This window comes from Mycetomoellerius zeteki, unplaced genomic scaffold, assembly GCF_001594055.1.
Source record: "Mycetomoellerius zeteki isolate Tzet28-1 unplaced genomic scaffold, Tzet1.0 scaffold150, whole genome shotgun sequence".
Classification (NCBI taxonomy): Eukaryota; Metazoa; Arthropoda; class Insecta; order Hymenoptera; family Formicidae; genus Mycetomoellerius; species Mycetomoellerius zeteki.
Window position 1 is genome coordinate 311,353 of NW_017256448.1, and position 18,846 is coordinate 330,198.

The following is an 18,846-nucleotide window of genomic DNA, read 5'->3' on the forward strand; positions in this document are numbered from 1 at the left end:
CTGAATTAATTATTAAATATTGTAGCTTTTGTCTGCTCGAAATCGATTTTCAACTATTTCTTTTTCTTGTAATACCTTTTAATGTACAAAATGTTAATATTTAATGTTTTTGATAAAAATAAAAGAAATTTTTGACTCTATTAGTGTGTCCTTCAAAGGCGATGGCTTCATTCATGTGCCCCTAATTTGTGTGCCTCGGCATTTGACTCGGTTAACATATATGTAGATAGCAAAATAGATGATAGATGTGAGTTAATCGTTTAAGTTAATTTTCCATTAATCATTATTTTAATTATACTTATAATTTTAGTGTACACTCATAATTTCAATATAAACAACTCGCTCTCAGTTTCAATACATCCACAATTCAATACATTCAATACAGTAGCACACTTTATCCCAGAGATCTTCCTGGAAACGTTCTCAAGACATCCTTCAGAACGTTCTTTGGAAATTTGTACTATAAGAGCAGGGCATACTAATAGGAATAAGCTTAAAATCTCGTAGTATTATTGAATTCACATAAATTTCTTATATCTTTTAAAAAATTGTTCACTACGCTTTAATAATTAAAAAATGGAATATTACCTTTGGTGTCGTGTACGTTAATAATTTAATTTAATAAAAAAGATACTTTTTCTTATTTATTTGTGCTAATTTTCTTTCTGGCATATTTAAACAAAGGCATACTAATAGGAACAGTTATCCTAGTTATCCTTTTGTCTCAAATTAAGTATTTGATCAATAATGGCACATTATTTGTATATATACATAAATCAATAATTTTTAAACTTTTATATGAAATAATAACAAATTAACATTCAGTCAGAAGTCAGAGATAGACTTGATGTATTTCTTATTGGAGCATCTACCGAGATGAAGCAACATATGATTCTTCAAGTTGGTTGGTTTGCTGAAACCGCGACTGCAAATGTGACATCTAAACGGCCACAGTCCATTATGCACATACGTGTGACTCTTCAAGTCACCCGGCGTCGGAAATGATTTTGAACATTGCGAACATTTGTGTGGTTTCTCCTGGAAAAGCATAACAAATATTTTGCAATGGACATATACGAAATAATTCAAATATATTTTAATTTACTATTCTTTATATATCGAAACAACTTTTCTGTTCTTAAAATTGTTGTTTTTCACTGGTTCCCATTCTTATTCCAATGACATGCGTAGAATAGAAATGCCATATTATTATAATTATACACACAATATATTTTTCCTTCCATCAGCGATACATTGCTTTTCTAAAGATTTGACACATTAATTTCTCATTCTACAAAGGCAGCCACTGATAGATTGGACGATCTAAAGTGAAGTACAAGAACTTGGTTGTAAAAATAATACGTAAGAAGTTCATAAAAGAAATAGGAGCGTGTTAACAACGAATAGAGAAATCATATTCACAAGAACTTTTAAATAAAGTTACGCAAATCATTATAGTTAAACATCAGTAGTTAATAAGATAAAATATGTTAGCCGTGACCAGACAAAAGTGAGATTGCAAATATTGCAACAGGTTGGATGGTGGGAGCCAGAACTGCTCGTTCCCACGTAGCATATAGTAATGTTTCGACCAAAAATAGGAATTCGTCATACTTAATTAGAATAAAAATTTCTATTAGAAAAATTCCTGTTTCTATTAAATCATTGATCAAACATCAATTCTTGTTAAAACGTTTGTATTGCCAAGAACTTCTGTGTGAAATAAATAAGAAGATGAAATTCGGAAGAATCTCACAGCGCAAGAAGAGCGAGAAGAGAAGATGTGAAGATGGCGAGGCGGAAAGGAAAAATCAGAATAAAATGACTCGCGCGGAAGGAGCAGCAGGATGACTGTAGAACGTGTGGAAGAGCAAGAGGAGGGGAGGGAGCAGGAGGGTAAGTAACGGCGAGAGGAGCCTTTGCCTCCGGCTCTGTACATTCTCTGTCTCCCTAATTGGATCACATTCCATGCGGTAGCAAGTAATGGGCCAATTACAGTAGCTGATGGCAGACCAACCTATATAGCTACCAAGATATCATTACTTCAAGTGAGGTTAGAGAAACTCATATAGTTTTCGCGATAAATAAAAATTTTATATATCCTTTGCACATACACTGTTTTTCCTTCAATCGTTTTGTACGATCATTGCTCGGCTTTTTTCATTGGGTATTTCCAATTCTACCAAGCTTACATAAAAGGCAAAGCAGTTGGAGGACACGCGGTACGAGCACATAGGAAAATTTCAAACGATTGAATTAATAATAATTCTATAAATTTTTGAGATATTTATAACGACTTAAAATCAAGTTGTTTTTCTACTGTTCTTAATTTTTAAGGTGAAAAATCGGTTTTAAATCAAATTTTTCAATATATTATTTTTGAATCAATTAACGTAAGAATGAAATCCTTATTTTATAAACGGACGAAAATACAAAATATCTTACTCAGAGGAAGGAACTAATATCGCCGTTTGTATTATACTTATATTCCAGTAATATCAAATAAAAATAGCATTACCAAAAATTTAAATAAAATTAGCTTTTTACATACAAAATGTTGTTTATAAAATTTTCTGCAAAGATTGTAATGCATCTTATGTAAGACAAACTCGTAGGCAATTAAGAGCGAGAGTACAAGAACATCGACACATTAATTTACTAAGACTAATTCGGTGGTTACGGATTATAAAATTTTATTAAACACGATTTTGATTGGGAGAATGTCAAAATATTAGATCGAAAACTTTTTTGGAAGAAACGATTGATATTTGAGATGCTACGTATACAAATGCAGGGTAACAGTAACTTGCAATCCGACATCGATTTGTATCATGCATATTTTTAAATTTTAAATAAATTTTATTTAAATATAGAGTACATGATTTGTTATTCTTTCATTATTTCTAACTATTGACTTTCATCTTTTGAATACATTGCTCATTTATATATGTATTTGACCTTAATTGACGTACAATTTTCATAAGTAACGACAGTCTCGCTATTGTCTTTTATTAAAACCATTAACATATTTAATATTATATTGATCACTGAGTTTTATTTGTAATGGTCTGTATGATTTTATCTTAATTTTCTTGTGGTAACTTTCTTTTGTCTCTGTCAACACGTTCCTAGCTTATCCTCTTATGATAAGTCACTTTTAATTCATTGCTTTATTGTATGCGATTTATACATCCGTTTTCAGAAAGTCTCTCTTATTACATTTATATATAACCAAATAGTTATATGTCACTTTAGATCTTTCAATCCATTATATTAGTGGTGTGCTATGATGGAATGAGGGACATGTGAAAGTTATTGAAGAAAAACTTATATCGCTGATGAAGATTCTAAAGCAAGTCGTCCGAACTCCATGTATGACGATTACTGTTGTTTGAGTATTAAAGTTACATTGTAAGATTAATTGCGCTCTATTTACCGCGCTTCACTCTCATTTGCCTAATTTTCTCAAAATTTATTATTTCACTTTCTTCTTTAATAATATTTTTCTTATCATTAATCATTGCTCACATATCCAAATATTGGTTTGAAAATAAGTTTTTGGTAGATTTTAACTTTAAGTATTTTGTTATTTTATCGTGGATTTTCCTGATCTATTTTTTTTTAAGCTTCCAAATAATTTTTTCATTAAAGCTTTATGAATAGAAATAGACAACTACTTTACCATTTTTTAATTGTTATTCAATGAATATTAAAACATGATTTGAAATAAACAATTTTGAATTTTTATATTTAGTGTTTGGGTTTAAATTTGAATTTGTTTTATTTTATTCTCTTTTTTATCAATTATGTTTGCTAATATGTGGATTTATAGAGGAAAGGTCCCTATTACGAGATATCGAATTCATTTTGGGTAAATGCTAGAAGTCTATAAGCAGAATAAAAAAAATGATAGATCATTTCAAGGAATTTAATAAGTTTTAAGATGACATTACCTAAAATTTAAATCAAATTCCATTTTTTTTTAAATTAAAGAAATGTAAAAAGTGAGCAAAACGCAAAATGAAAAAATTGTGCTCCTAATATGAGATGTCCCGAAAAATCGATAGTAAAACGGAAAGTATATCAATATTGCAATTAAAAAATTTTATTTAATGTTTCTAAAATACGAACAAACATAGCCAGCGTGCGCGAAAAATGAGCATACAATAGATTATACAATATTTAGAACTTGTTTTCAGGTAGTTGGAATCAAGCATCGCAGATATAGGCACTTGACGTTCATTCCGGTTGTCTTTTTTATTGTTGTACAATAACATTTATACTTTAACAACGATTTTTACTATAACATAGGAGCATTCCTAATATTTCATATTAGAAATACCCTGGGTATCTCATATTACGATTTCCACGCCTTATAGCTTTACGATCATCAAATCTAACTTCTATAATTAAACAATTCAACATATCCATTATTTTTCTATTAGTGCAATCTTACTTTATCACTATATGAAGATTTTATTGCCAAATATTTATTTATTAAATAATAAACAAGGTTTAAATGCTCATCTCAATAAAACTTGAAGACGAGAGTAAAAGTAAATAAATTAAATGTTAAGTTAAATGTATTATAAACTCTTTTATTGTAAATTTATTCATATAATAAACTAATTAAATTCATTTTTAATTGTAACTTTATAAAATAAAAAAACTTTTCCCCCTCTTTTCAATATTGTTTTATCACTTGTATTAGTTGACTGTAAATTCATTAAATAAAAATATGCGTATCATGATTAAATATATATTTCATGTTTAATTTTTATTATAAAGAGTTAAGTTTTTAGTTTGTTTCAATTTTATTAATTAAAACATTTAAAGGGAGAGTATTACAAATAGAATATTACAAATTATTATACATAATACAAAAATTTTAATAACTATATGGTTAATGTATACATAATCATTTCATTTTTTAATAATATGTGACTTTATTAAACTTTTCTTATCTTTATCTCTTTCAACTTACTCTTTAGGGTTGCTTAATGTGTCCTATAAATGGAGTCCATTAAGCCTCTTTATAATCAACAAAATTTTTTTCTTATTTATGAAATATATGAAGAATTTATAAGTATTTAATTATTGTTTGAGTCAGTTAAACATGCAATGTTTAAAATTCTGATTATTCTGTCATAATTGTGTGAAGATACATCTGATACATAATAATTGAATAGAAAATGTGACTAGCTCTACTCTAATAAATATATTCGCCCATCACTCACCTTGATATGAGTCATCCTATGATAGTATAGATTTGATGAGGCTGTAAACTTCTTTCCACAAACAAGACACTGATGAGGTTTTTCGCCGCTATGGATACGCTTATGCGTGTTCAACGAGCTCGATGTTGAAAAACCTTTGTTGCACACCATGCAGACATGCGGTTTTTCCCCTACAATTTAATATCATTCATAAATTATCGCATTAATTTCTCACACTTATAATATCTGACTTAAATTAAATATGAATGGTCCTTTTCTTTAAATGAACATAATTTATTTCGATCATTATAAGTAAAAATGGTCAGGATTTTGTAGTGTACATTGTCGGAAATCGCGCCACAAACTATGCGAGTACATACTAAAAATTCAGGGTTGGCAAGTAACGCGTTACTTGTAACGCCGTTACTTTGTTGATCGTTACCTTATTATAATAATGATTTGGTAATGACATTGTAAATTTTTTATGATGGTAATGCTAACATCAGAGTTAGAAAAGTCAATCGTTACTTGTAATGGATTGAAAAAGTCATTCGTTACTGAAAACAATAACTCCTAATTTGTAACGCGTTACTTTTTAGTAACGAGTAACGTTACTCGTTATACTTACAACTTTTTCAGTATAACGCGTAATAGTGACAGGTTACTTTTCAAAATGACTTTTCTAACCTTAGTACAATCTTAGCGTTTAATTAGTTAGCGTTACCGGCATAAAAAATTGCAACATCGTCATCAAATTGTTTACTATAAAAAGTAACGACAAAGTAACTGAAAAGTAACGTTTGCCAACTCTGATAAAATTTATTTAATTTGACAAAAATATTATTTGGAATTTATATATCACATCCAGTTATACATAAACATTTTGCATTTTTTGATTATCCAAATACATTAATCTAGTATTTAAATCATTAAAATGGAATAGAGTTGAATTAAATTTTCCAAAAAGAACGTATTTACATTGATAATCCCATCCTGTAAATAAGTAATTGGAATGGATTATCTTTTTCAATATAAGAAAAATTGAATTTCGCTATTTTTGAATTAACAATAAATTTAAAATTAAATTACTTGTAAATTTTAATAACTTTTAATTGTGCCCAAAACTACTGAATCTAACAATAACAATTTTAAGATATTAAAAGATCACCAAGGCTGGGCGCGTATTTGAAATATTTTTTTAAACACAGTCATATTTCGAATACAATTGTATTTTGTATTTCAGCGGAGCATATGAAAGTATTTTGCATTTCATTAATTTCAAAGTAAAAGAGTGAAAGTATATTTTGTATTTTGTAATTTAAATAATAAAATTGTCAATCTCTCTCTGTCCTCTCTCTTAGTATTTGAAATATAAAATACAAAATATACTTTCAATCTTTTGCTTTTAAATTAATGAAATACGAAATACTTTTATTTGCTATTCTGAAATACAAAATGTAAAATACTTTCATGTGCTCTGCTGAAACACATAATACAAAATACATTATGTTACTGTTTTTCAAATAAAAGTATTTGAAAAACATGATCAGCTCTGGAGATTACAAAGTTTTAATCAGCTCTACGCATAGTTACGCATGTGTAAAAGCAAGTATTAATAGACTGATATAATATAAATATAATATAAATTGATATAAAATAAATACAAATGAATCTCAATATCCGGATAAGTTAATCATAATCTTTAGGGTTCTGTTTCATACCTGTATGCGTTCTCATATGTCGTTTTAGAAGAGATGGCCGGTCGAAGGACTTGCCACAGACTTCGCAAGGTAATAAAACCCTCTCTCCTCTCTTAATCGTTGTCAGGATACTGCAATCGAGATGATCACCGGCCAACGATAGCGTTGATGATGTGGATTCCTCGGATGTCGATTCGTATTCATCCAGCTCGTAATAAGAATGTGATATCGCTGGCAAAGAATGATGAGCAAGTAATGTCATCGAAAGATCCAGCGGGGATTCTATGAATAATTCAAGTAAAACTTTCTATTGATTTCATTCTCAAGCGATTTAAGGAGAGAGAGAGAGAGAGAGAGGGAGAGAAAGAGAGAGAGAGAGAGAGAATGCTAACTTTCAATTATTCGTTTTTATAAAGTTTTTAATAAAGAGTTGTGTGCGCGACTTAATTTTAATTAAAATTAAGTCGCGCACTTCGGTCATGCATCCAGATAGCACATGGATGTCTTATGGACGTTCAGTGTTTGTACGATATGGTCGTCTGGACGTCCACTGAACGTCCGTTTATCACAGCTTCGGCTGTGAATATTCAGCTACACTGAATACCATTTTATGTACTTAAATCCTATGAACGTCTAAATAATGGATGTCAAAATTGAACATATGATCGAGGTCTATGCCCAACAAACATCAAATATGTATAAGTATGATATAACGAGGAAGTAACAAGCAATATAGCTGATGTTACATTTTATTTATATTATAGTTATATAACCTTACTTTATATTATATGTATATAATATAACCAGGTTATGAAACTATTACATTGTTTTGTCATTTATATGTTATAATAAACAAACAGTAATATAATCGCATTTATTGCGTGTTATAACACTTGTTTCGTTGATATTATATTGATGCTATATATAAGTTTGTTACTATAGAAATAAAAACAGAGCAGAATTATATTTATTTGCTTTAACCTATTAAGTAAAAATCGATAAGAAATAGTTTGCGGCAATTCCATATTAGTCTTTCATCTCCTCAGCTGATCGATCACCATTGTGATCGTTTAGCTATAATCGCAGCGCAATCGAAAAAAGAACAGGATTATCGAAAACGATCTGAAATGCAAATATGCGGCCGGCGTTTTTGTCGGATGGATCACAAGGTTCGTGAGTTCCGATTTAAATGTATAGGCTGCCACTGTTCCTGCGCATGTAAACCAGAGATAAAGGACAGTACAATAGCTGTGGGATAGCTAGACGACCCTTAGTTACAATATTGGAACGCGATATTTTTGTTTGAATTTTAAAATGAAAGAGTGCATAATGGAATTAAGTGCAAATTACATACATATAAAGATAAATAAATGTCTTTTTAATTTTGAATTCTCAATGTATATATACGTGTGTCTATTCCGCGACAAGAAACAATAAAAGAATAAAAGGTAATTTAAATATAAATACATAATATTAAAATTACTTATATTTAAATAATTTTGTTTTAATCTTAAAATGTGCAATAATCTTCAGTTTATGAATTATGAACACTATTAAGCATATAATAAAGATATAGATCGATGAGTTTACTACCAGATCCTGATTAACACAGATCGTTCTAACATTATTCTTTGCGTTTCTCTGTATTTTCGATTTTGCATGCTTCGCTGACCGATCTTATGTATTTTCGATACTCAGCATTAATTCAAATCAAACCAAATATCGGCGTCAAATTGCCAAGTTAATATTAATAGCTTTCTCAAGTAAACATTTCATTTGTGAAAGGAATAAGATTTTCGTGTGAGAATAGCTAAAGGTCTCCGCTGCAAAATTTCGTTTACGTTCGTGTACGTGAAGATTTCCGATTCGCTGGCCCGTAAAGATTTTCGTTTTTGCATATATAATATATCCAAAAGCCAAATCTGATAACGTGCAACAATTATACCACTTGCCTTAACAAATTAATTAGTTTTATTAGTGAATAAATTAGTGAATAACGAATAATTTCGGAGTCGTTATTTGAAAGTCATCCTGCCTTGGTGTGCGAAGCTTGGTTTTGTATTGTATCAGCACAACACAAAACAGATAATATTAAATTAATTAAGGTTAACTATTATTTCATTTTGTACATTCTATTACATTTTTTGTTAATAATTTGAGAATAATTATAGCCGCAACGATACTTTATTTTTATAACATGTTTAAAGTGCTTTCGAGAATCAGTTTTATATTAGACGTCGTCAAAGTTATAAGAATTTCTTAAATGATTTAAGCACATTAAACCCATATTTTTGCAATGATGTTTACTAACAATATATCTATAAGCGATCTTACGTCTTCCACTTACCGTCTAAAATAGAATCGATCGTGCACCTGTAGATTGCCGATCTGGAGCATACATCATGCGAAATGATAACGATATCCTGCTGTGTTACTGGCAAAAACCAAGCCACCAGCTCCGTGTCCGGTTGAACATTCTTTATCACTTCAAATATAGGTTCACCTAAGGAAATAAAAGAAAAGGAAAGCATAAAGCAAAATATCAAATAAAAAGATGTTCAGAGGTGTCAAAAGGTTTACGGGTTATCGCCGTGTCGCAATCCATTGTTAACATCAACGTTTTGTGAAATCTTTGGCACACCCGTAAAAAACATCATGAAAGCCTCAAAATTATTATAAAAAGATACTATCATTAACATATTGTCAATTATAGAAAATTTCTAGTTTTTGTTTTACCTGTATATTTTAAATATAATTTCACAAAATCTTTTAAACGCTTACTGTTTTTTTTTTTTAAATAAATTATAAGTACTTAAAAACTCAAATAGCACACAGCGTTTACAAAGCATTAACAAAGCGCTAAAAAAGCTTTATATATATATAGTTTTATATAATAAATAATTGTTTTTTAGCGCTTTTCAAGCGCTTATACTGTGCTACTTGGAAAGATAAGATTGAACATAATAGAAGGAACAAATATATTTAATAATGACACATATACGGGAAATAAACAAAAGAGATGCTAAAAGAGAGAGAAAGATATTAATACTCTTTTTTCCCAGTCTATAACTTCCCAGACAGCACAAAATACTAAAAAATAACGAAAAGAGATCTTTCTTAAGTTGTCTTTTCAACAAAGCGAAAAGATGTCTGTAAGATGACAAAAAGACATCGTTTTTAGATTGTCTTTTGAGCAAGACGAAAAGATGTCTATAAGACATCTTTTAGTTTTGTCGAAAAGATAACTTAAAAAAGACATTTTTTCATCATCTTTCTATGTGATTGTCATTTTTGCAAAGCAAAAAGTCAACCGAAAAATATCTTTTCGTATTGCCGAAAAGACAACAAAAAGATATTTTTCCGTTATTTTGGTATTTTTTATCACTCATTCGCGAGCAGTGCCCGGAATCGCCACCAGACGGACGTGGTGGAGTTCAGTTTCTCGTGTGTGAAAATCATACAAGATAGAATAAAAGGTGCAGCATTATGAGAAATTTTACTCGTGTTCTAATGAAAACTAATAAAATATTTGTTAGAAATCGAATCCCCCAAAGGGGGGACTATGATGAAAGATAGTGGCTCTTGCACACATAAGATATGGCAAACATTGCAGGATCCAGAAATGGGATGTACATTGTCAGTTATGCAATTTCATTTCGTTTTGTGTAAAAATTAATTTAGGAAATCGATGTTATTAAACGTTATATGTGTTAAAATATAAAAACTAAAAGAAATCTTGAAGAGGACTAAAAAATGTCCAATGAAGTCATCTTTTAGTTATTATATGGATAAGACTATAAGATGACTAGCGGTGCGACATCTATCGTCTTTTAGTCATCTTTTCGTCAACTATATTCTTTCGTTAAAAGATATCTTTATAATAATTTAGTCATCTTTTAGTTATCTTTTAGACGACTTTGTGCTCTCTGGGTTAATTCAATGATTTGTGTTACATTATATTTGATTTATTTCTGCTTTAATTGAATTCCTTTTTGACGCTACGAGTTATATTGAAGTTATATTAACACATTAATTAGAGAGTAACTTCCATACGACGCTATTATTATATAGGATTAACAAATATATGATTAAAAAATTTATCGAACTAAACGTTGTTTTCGAGACTTACCCTTTACCTTTGTACCAATCAGATTAACTTGTTCATCGTACGATTGAACGATACGAAGAAATCTTATCCAGTTACATTGACGCTTGTTAAGATTATAATTGGAGAAGAAGACTTCGTCATAGCAACCATATTCGCGTCTGATCTAAAAACACATCGACGATATACGTATTGATGTCGAATTCTTTTTCGTATTTATTTTAATAAATAGAAGAAGGGAGGAGGAGGTTTATTATTTTGTTTCATTCAAATAATTCAGTAAATATTTGTGATATAATTTCTTCTGGAACAAGTTTGTTATAACCACAGAATGATACCAATGTATAGATTGTTGTTATTATACTTTATACGCTTTTTAAATGTCTTCCGTATTTTATATTAAATTTATTACTATTGTGAGAGAACATCCCATACTGCAATACAGCTCTAAAGGATATCCAAAGGACGTCTACATCATAAGGATGTCCTCAAGACGCCGCTCAGAGAATTGTATTCTGTGGGATTTATTTTAATAAATATATTTGAAATATTATTTTAGTTTCACTTTTTTATGGCATAATTTTTGGTTTCTTCATTATGTTTGAACATCATTGTTTTGATATAATTTGCGTAAACATTGCACTTTAATTTCACTTCCTTTTTGTGACATTACTTTTTATTCTTTGTATTAATTCGTATTATAAAATATTAAATAAAATTAAAGAGATGTATATATATATATATAATTAAATAAAATATAAAATATTCATAGGAAGTACTCAGTGTTCGTACTTACATCATTGTCATCAAGGAGAGAATAAAGGTCAATTTTGTCGAATCTAATTGATCCTTGAAACGGATAAATCAAGGTTCCCGATGGGATAAATACATTCGACCAAACCGAAATTCTCATATCCAATATGCTTGAATCATTCTTGAAGAGATTCTTGCAGGATGACTGATCGTTGGTAAGGACCAAGGAAAATTCTCTAGGTATCAATACACAAGTTTCCATAACAGAGACTCGCGTGGAAAAAGTATTTTAAGGATTTACCACACTATATCGGTACTTCCACTTTGCGAATTATTATTTTGAATATATCTGTAATTCCACCATCACAAGATAGAATGTTTTAGTGAAATAAAATCGGAGCACATTTAGTATATTGCGTATCAAACGAAAAGTCTATTGTTAATAAATTTCAACGCAGAACAAATATAGTCACAAAGTCTTTAAAAACAATTTGTTTAATTCTTCAAAACGTTACCGTACCGCGATGTGATAATTTGTTAATTACGCGTTAATATATATATATATATATATTTGTCGCGTACTATATTAAAACACGGAGTAACACATACACGTATACGAGAATGCAAACAAACGGAGAAATAGAATCGTTCGTTGTGCAAGGTGCAAGGCCCTCAGCCGACTGGACGGGATTAACCGACTGATCTTGACCTTGCGACGGGTTAGCAGCATTTGCTACCGAATGGTGAGCCCTTCCCCTCTCGAAACCACCTATTCCCACTCGCCCCACCGAGCTCTCGCCGTGATTATTATTCTTTTTCATCGGCGTAGTAGGAAATAGCCTTAGGGATATTCGACTGGCCTCGACTGGATTTCTCCACTCTTCATCAGCCGCTCGCTGTCATGTGATCGAGCCACTGTTAACAACATCCTCGATTGAATGAGATATGGGAAATTTATAATGTTCTCCTATGAGCGAAAGTAAGAAATAGACGAGGCAAGCTATTATTATAATTTCTTTGTAACGTCTTTAATTCTTCATTTAAGTAACTGATACATTTGTCAACATTTACGTGTAAAGAATCATGTTTTATCCAAACAAAATAGATTCTACGCCAGTGTAATGTTCACCCCACCACATGCACTTGGCGTGAGGGTAACTTGAGTGTGGAGCGAGTGCCGATCTGTTCAGCCGGCATAAGGAAGCCGACCGGTAATCCTCCTCGTCTTCTTCGTCATCTTCGTCGCTGTTGTCATCGTTGTCTTCTTCTTCTTCTTCTCTTCTTCGCTCTTCCACCATTCGCGACGATGCTTCAAAGAAACCACGTGGATGTCCGCGCACCTGTCGCTCTTTATTCTCCCTCTCCTTCTCTCCCTTTTCCTTTCTTTTTCTCTTCTTTCCTCTTTCTTTTTCTCTCTCTCTCTCTTTCTTTCTTTTTCTATCGTTCCCTATCTTCTTACAATGTCTGTTCTTGTCTATCCTACTGTTTCCAGAAAATAGCCTTCATCGTATCTTTTTCTCTGTTTTCATCGTGCTTCCATCAGGTCTGTTCTACTAATCTGCTGGCAACTGCTCACTCCCCACCAGTTACTTCTTCCCCTGTGAAGCAAATCTTTCCCGCACTGGAGGCACAGAGATCCTCGTGCTCTCTTTCTCGAAGCTCTTTTTACTCTCATTTATCCTTCCTTCTCATTTGATTCCCATTGGTGTCTCATTTCGCTTATACATTTTCGACTAAAACTGAAGAATTCAACAATATGCGCAACTATCGAAAAATTCCCTCGATATTCCATACCTAAAAATTTTAAATGGTATAGAAGTACAATCAAATACGTTTGTCATGACTTTAATATCTGATCTTTATATTTATTGTGAGACTTTATTTATTGAAAAAATTGATTTTGTTAAAAAAAGTATTACTTATTACAAAATTAGCAAAAGTAACATATTGCAGAATGTATGCAAATGTTTGTATATGTATATACACATATAACTTTTCCGCATATAGGCTGTTTAATACTAAAAGTTTATAGTACATAAACTATAAACTATATTAATAGTATAACAGCAATTGATTTATGGAATAATTATTTTGATAGGAAAATCTTGAAAAAAGGTGAGAGCTTAATGTAACTAATACAATATTTTAAATAATACTTTTAGGTGTTAATTTAATTTAATTTTCTTCGACAACTTTTATACATAAAATTTGTCATTAAATATGTTATTTCAGTAAGATTTCTTCGCTTTGATATGATTTTAATTAATTGTGATTTTTAATGATTTTTTTCTATTTTCTTATCCGAAACCATATTACTTTTAAATGTCCTGCGCAATCTTTTAAATTTAATAAAATCGGGTATTATATTTTCATTTTCTGTCTTTCTAAATACTACCAATAATAGAATTTCTTTTTTCTATGTTATTTCTCTTCGCTGTTAAATTTTCCTTTGCACATTTTTTTCTTCACTGTCGTTGCATCAAACTTTTTCGAAACCTTGTAAAACAAATATAGTAAATTATTCTACAGCATATATTTTATTAATTATCAACGTATTTATAAAATCTTTAGGCATTATAAAATTAAGTTTTTATAAAATATTAAAATATCCCTAATGTAGAAATTCTTTAGTAGAAATGTCCACGATAGCGCCACGATAATGGACAACGCGGCGCCACGATACTTTGCCACTAAAGATAGAATTTACTTTTCTTTTGTTTAAATGGGCATGAAAATTTAATAAAACAAATTACAGTACTTAATATATAGAGTGTCCCAAACCTACGGGATCATCTTCCGTGAGCAGATAGAGCGAACTGAACTGAGTTGAAAAGTCCTTTATCATTTTGCAATTTTCGCAATACTTTAGAAGATATTAATTTCTAAATATCACTGAATAAGCACGTATTCGCACGGACTATCGCTATAAGTATACGCTTATGAGTTACGGTCGCTTGAGTTATGACGCCGAACGCGCGCCAATCAGGCAGTCCCCATGTGACAAACGACCGCGACTGATGGGCGTATACTTTGTGGTAGTCCGCGCGGATACGTGCTTATTGGCTACGTTTACACCGTGCATTTAGGCCGCGGCCTATACAATAGATGTCTTTGTTTATCCTGTATATTAAACAGAGACACCTATCGTATTGATCGCGGACTAAGCGCACGGTGTAAACGTAGCCATTCAGTTGATCTTTAGAAATTAATATCTCCTAAAGTATTGCGAAAATTACAAAATGGTAAAGGACTTTTCGACTCAATTCAGTTCGATCTATCTGCTCACGGGAGGTAATCCCGTAGGTCCGGAACATTTTGTACATTATACAATGCCTAACAATGAATAAATCATATAATTATTACCTGAAATAAAGTATGAAACCTATTATAATGCAACATATTAAAAACAGAATCAGAACCAACGCTGAATAAGCCACAAATTTTTCGTTTCGCATCCATCCAAAAATTGGTCGAGTTAGTTTATCTTCCATTAAATGAGTACGCCAATTTGGAGGGTTAAGAACTTGTCCGATTGATAAAAATATTTCATAATAGATAGTACACAATAAAATTTTCAATAATAAAAATTTTAATTGGGAAAGAAACAACATTTTCTACAGAAAGTAAAATAATTTTCCATCGTTTTGATAAATAAACAGCACAAAAGTTGTAGCAACACTGCTGCAACATTGCAGCAATATTGTAGCGTTATTTTAGCGATATTGCTGCAATTAATTTCGTGTTTTGTATGAGAAAAGATTTTTATAAGAATGTTTATAATATTATATTAATAAATTTATTACCGAACGCTTCAACAGGCGTACATGTGTATGTATGTGCGTTTATATAGCCGTATGAATATTACCCAGATAGCAAAATGTTAGTAGAATGTCGACAGATTAGTAGCAGATTTGATCAGATGTGTTAGTTAGATTGACTTTAATTAATATCGCATTCTGCTCCTGTTCTGTCGACAGTATCTATTGAATTCTATGTCAACAGATTGGTGGACAGAAATTAAACAGAACGCTTGTTGACATTGCCAGCAGATTGGCAGAAACCGAGCAGGATCTGCTGAGAGAATCTGACTATCTCTGCTAAGAGAATCTTGATTATCTTTTATTTAACTTAAATATACAATAATATTAAACCATAGTGACGTTTAAAAAAATATTTATTAAATATATTTCGTACCTTTCACGTGAATTACATTTGTTGTCCATTTAAATTTCAAGTCAGTTTGCTCTACGATGCATTTCCATATACCATGATGAGACTTATTTATAGTAGGAACATAATCAACATTTGTAGCTACAGGCAATGTAACTCCATAGTCTTTCCATACGTTACCATTGATCATCCAATAAACTTTCAAATTAGAATATACATAACCGAGGATAGCACAGTGGCATGTTACATGCATAGGTAGAGTTTCACGAATAGTAATGCTTTCCTTAATAGGAACTACTGCCAAAGTTATCACCTTAATTATCATATATGTTCCATCTATTCGATGTGCAGTAAGCGTATATACGCCCGAATCGTTTAATACTGCTCTATTTATTACTGTAAATATTAACAAAATTATATATGTTAATTTGTACGTATCGTTACGTATAAATAATCAATTATCGTGAATAAATGTTATATTACGTACTGATTTCGTAATCTTTAATTTCCAATCTGTGATGATTGTTTTGAATAAAAATTCCATTATGGGACCACTGTATTTCAGAATTAGGTGATTCAATTCTGATGGTATTCACAATATTAGAATCTGAAGGGAGTGATATTGATGCATATTCCTTCACAGTAAAAGCAGTGTGATTATATGCGATAACTTTTTTTATTAAAGTTATGGTATCTACAATTAAAACGTAAAAATTATTATAACATATTTTTAAAACAATTAGTATACAAAAAAAGAGACAAATATTCGATATAATATTACATAATATTATATAATGTGATATCACATGATATTTATTTATATAATATGACTCTATTTTAATATTTTTATATGTAAAAGAATTTTAATACTTTATAATTTAAAAAATCCATATTAGTAAAAAAATTATAATAATAATTTTATCTTCAAAATGGCAATTGCCTTTATGTGACTTTGAAGAAATTACTTTTTTGGGAGATGGTTCTTTTAAAATGAGATACCTGGTAGATTCTTTCACATACAGAAATATTTAATAAAATATTTCTAAAAATATTTCTATTAACAAAATATTTTGTTAATAGAAAAATGAAAATATTATTAAATATTAGTAAATAATTAGATAATGATCCGCATCAGTATACCATCAGTTATGTCCCCACAAAGAATTGTATTGCAACGACCTGTCATGCTGCTGGGTCCTGTACAAGGCTCCCCCCGCACATTAGGTTCCGGTGAATTACAATATCGTCTTCTAGTTCCTATACCACCGTTACAACTAGCACTACACATCCATGGTCCCCATTCTGACCATCCGCCATCTAAAGGAGGTCCATCGATATCTATATATAATTAAATAATTATAAGCAATAAGCTACAATATCAACAGTTCAAACATATAATAATGATTATCATTTTTTGTACTCTATAATGAATAAAAAATATCAAAATTAATAAATAGAGACATAAAGATCCTTAATATTATTTTAGAATACAATTTTTTTGTTTAAAACTTTTTTCTGAAATATTCAATCTTTTTCCTATATTATACCTGATGGTAAGCAATTCGCACTCCAAGTAGCCCAGCCTTTCGGATCCACGGCAAGCGAAAAAAAATAAAAAATGAGCGGTTGACGATGCACATAATAAAACACGTTTGTCTTGTTGCAAAATACTTCAATCGTATTTTCAGACCATCTTTTCGACAAAATCACGAAAAAAACCATAAATAAGTTGAATTATATATTTTAATTAGATTCCATAGAATATACAAATATACGTTCAGTTAGATTACTTTATAGTAACATTTGTCCAGGAATTTGTATTGAATATAGGTTTGAGTGCGTTCCCTTTGTGATAAATTCTTACTCTAGGATATGTATTTTTCAGAAAATATATCCACTGACCTCGTTCACCGAGTGTAAGTACGTAAAATCTATAAAATGTAACATGTTATAAATAGAAATAAAGATCAGCAAAATAATTATTTTTATTTACCCTGATGTTGCAGGCAATAAAAATAACGGTATTAGAACAACACCTTTGGCGCGGATCATTAACATTAGTTTATTAGGTCTGACTATTTCTTCTTTAGACCATATTGATAGTGGAAGTATTCTAGTATAACGATTGGTTTGTGTGTTCTCTATATGGCATCCTGTATGATAGTAGAACAGAAGATAATAAAAGAAACAAAAATTTTGGAAATAATTGTAAATATTCATTTTAAATAACAAAATATACTTAAGGCACAATCGAAAGCAACTCCTATCGCATGACCTTCTTCGCTATTATAATAATAATAAATTGGTAAAAATGCTTTGGATGATTCAGGATGTTTCCATTCAAACAGCGGATTTGATGTTCCTTCATAATAAAGAAGAACGTGTCCTCGAGGTATACGAATAACAAAGTTACTCCATTTGCCAAGATATAATAAATGTGGTAATGTTTTTTTCTTCACCAAAATTATGTCTTATGAATAGTTAAGAAATAAATTAACTTATAAATAAAATTTATTATATAAATATACATGATTTCAAATTACCCCTTTCTTCTGATTCATAATACAGAAGTACCTTCTCGTTATCTAAAGCTCCAATCTTAAGAATATAACGAGATTTTAATCCATCGTCAGCAGTGAACACAAATGTTATGGAATCTGGATGGTCAGGTTCCCATGTTTTTAATGAGAAACGTAAGCCTTCTGTACGATATTCTGGTAAAACGTATAATCGTCGTCCAATGCCATGTCCCTTCACGAAAAATGTACATTCTTCTATAGAATAAATACAAATTTACCTATGTTTACACATGTGGCATAAATGGATTTGTAAATATATATATTACAGAAAAACTTTATTCGAAGATTGCAATGTTACAAATATATATATATATATATATTGC

At 30.4% G+C, this 18,846-nt stretch overlaps 2 protein-coding genes across 2 annotated transcripts in view; both read right to left on the minus strand.

Moving 5' to 3' along the window:
- Positions 1–603: 603 nt before the first annotated feature.
- LOC108720449 (zinc finger protein 664) lies at positions 604–12,163 on the minus strand. Its single transcript, XM_018444461.1, has 6 exons — positions 11,818–12,163; positions 11,046–11,187; positions 9,264–9,419; positions 6,938–7,198; positions 5,238–5,407; positions 604–1,038 (listed from the first exon to the last, which is right to left on the minus strand). Exons 1-6 carry the CDS (start codon positions 12,034–12,036, stop codon positions 826–828), a joined length of 1,161 nt encoding a protein of 386 aa, XP_018299963.1. The 5' UTR covers positions 12,037–12,163; the 3' UTR covers positions 604–825.
- Positions 12,164–15,791: 3,628 nt separating this feature from the next.
- LOC108720428 (uncharacterized) overlaps positions 15,792–18,846 on the minus strand; it is a 6,195-nt gene continuing 3,140 nt past the window's right edge. Inside the window, exons 5-13 of the mRNA XM_018444426.1 lie at positions 18,488–18,718; positions 18,184–18,414; positions 17,938–18,097; positions 17,735–17,875; positions 17,492–17,637; positions 17,085–17,282; positions 16,432–16,638; positions 15,969–16,340; positions 15,792–15,868 (exon numbers count right to left, since the gene is read on the minus strand). Of these exons, the coding sequence (XP_018299928.1) occupies positions 15,792–15,868; positions 15,969–16,340; positions 16,432–16,638; positions 17,085–17,282; positions 17,492–17,637; positions 17,735–17,875; positions 17,938–18,097; positions 18,184–18,414; positions 18,488–18,718 (1,763 nt within the window). The remainder of the gene's footprint in view (positions 15,869–15,968; positions 16,341–16,431; positions 16,639–17,084; positions 17,283–17,491; positions 17,638–17,734; positions 17,876–17,937; positions 18,098–18,183; positions 18,415–18,487; positions 18,719–18,846) is intronic.

Bases quoted from the DNA above. Each gene is read 5' to 3' on its own strand.
- LOC108720449 (XM_018444461.1), bottom strand. From the start codon at position 12,036: ATGGAAACTTGTGTATTGATACCTAGAGAATTTTCCTTGGTCCTTACC. The intron at 11,188-11,817 runs GTAAGTACGAAC...ATGTGTTTTTAG, and splicing joins CTCTCCTTGATGACAATGAT to ATCAGACGCGAATATGGTTG. The intron at 5,408-6,937 runs GTATGAAACAGA...ATTAAATTGTAG, and splicing joins ACATATGAGAACGCATACAG to GGGAAAAACCGCATGTCTGC.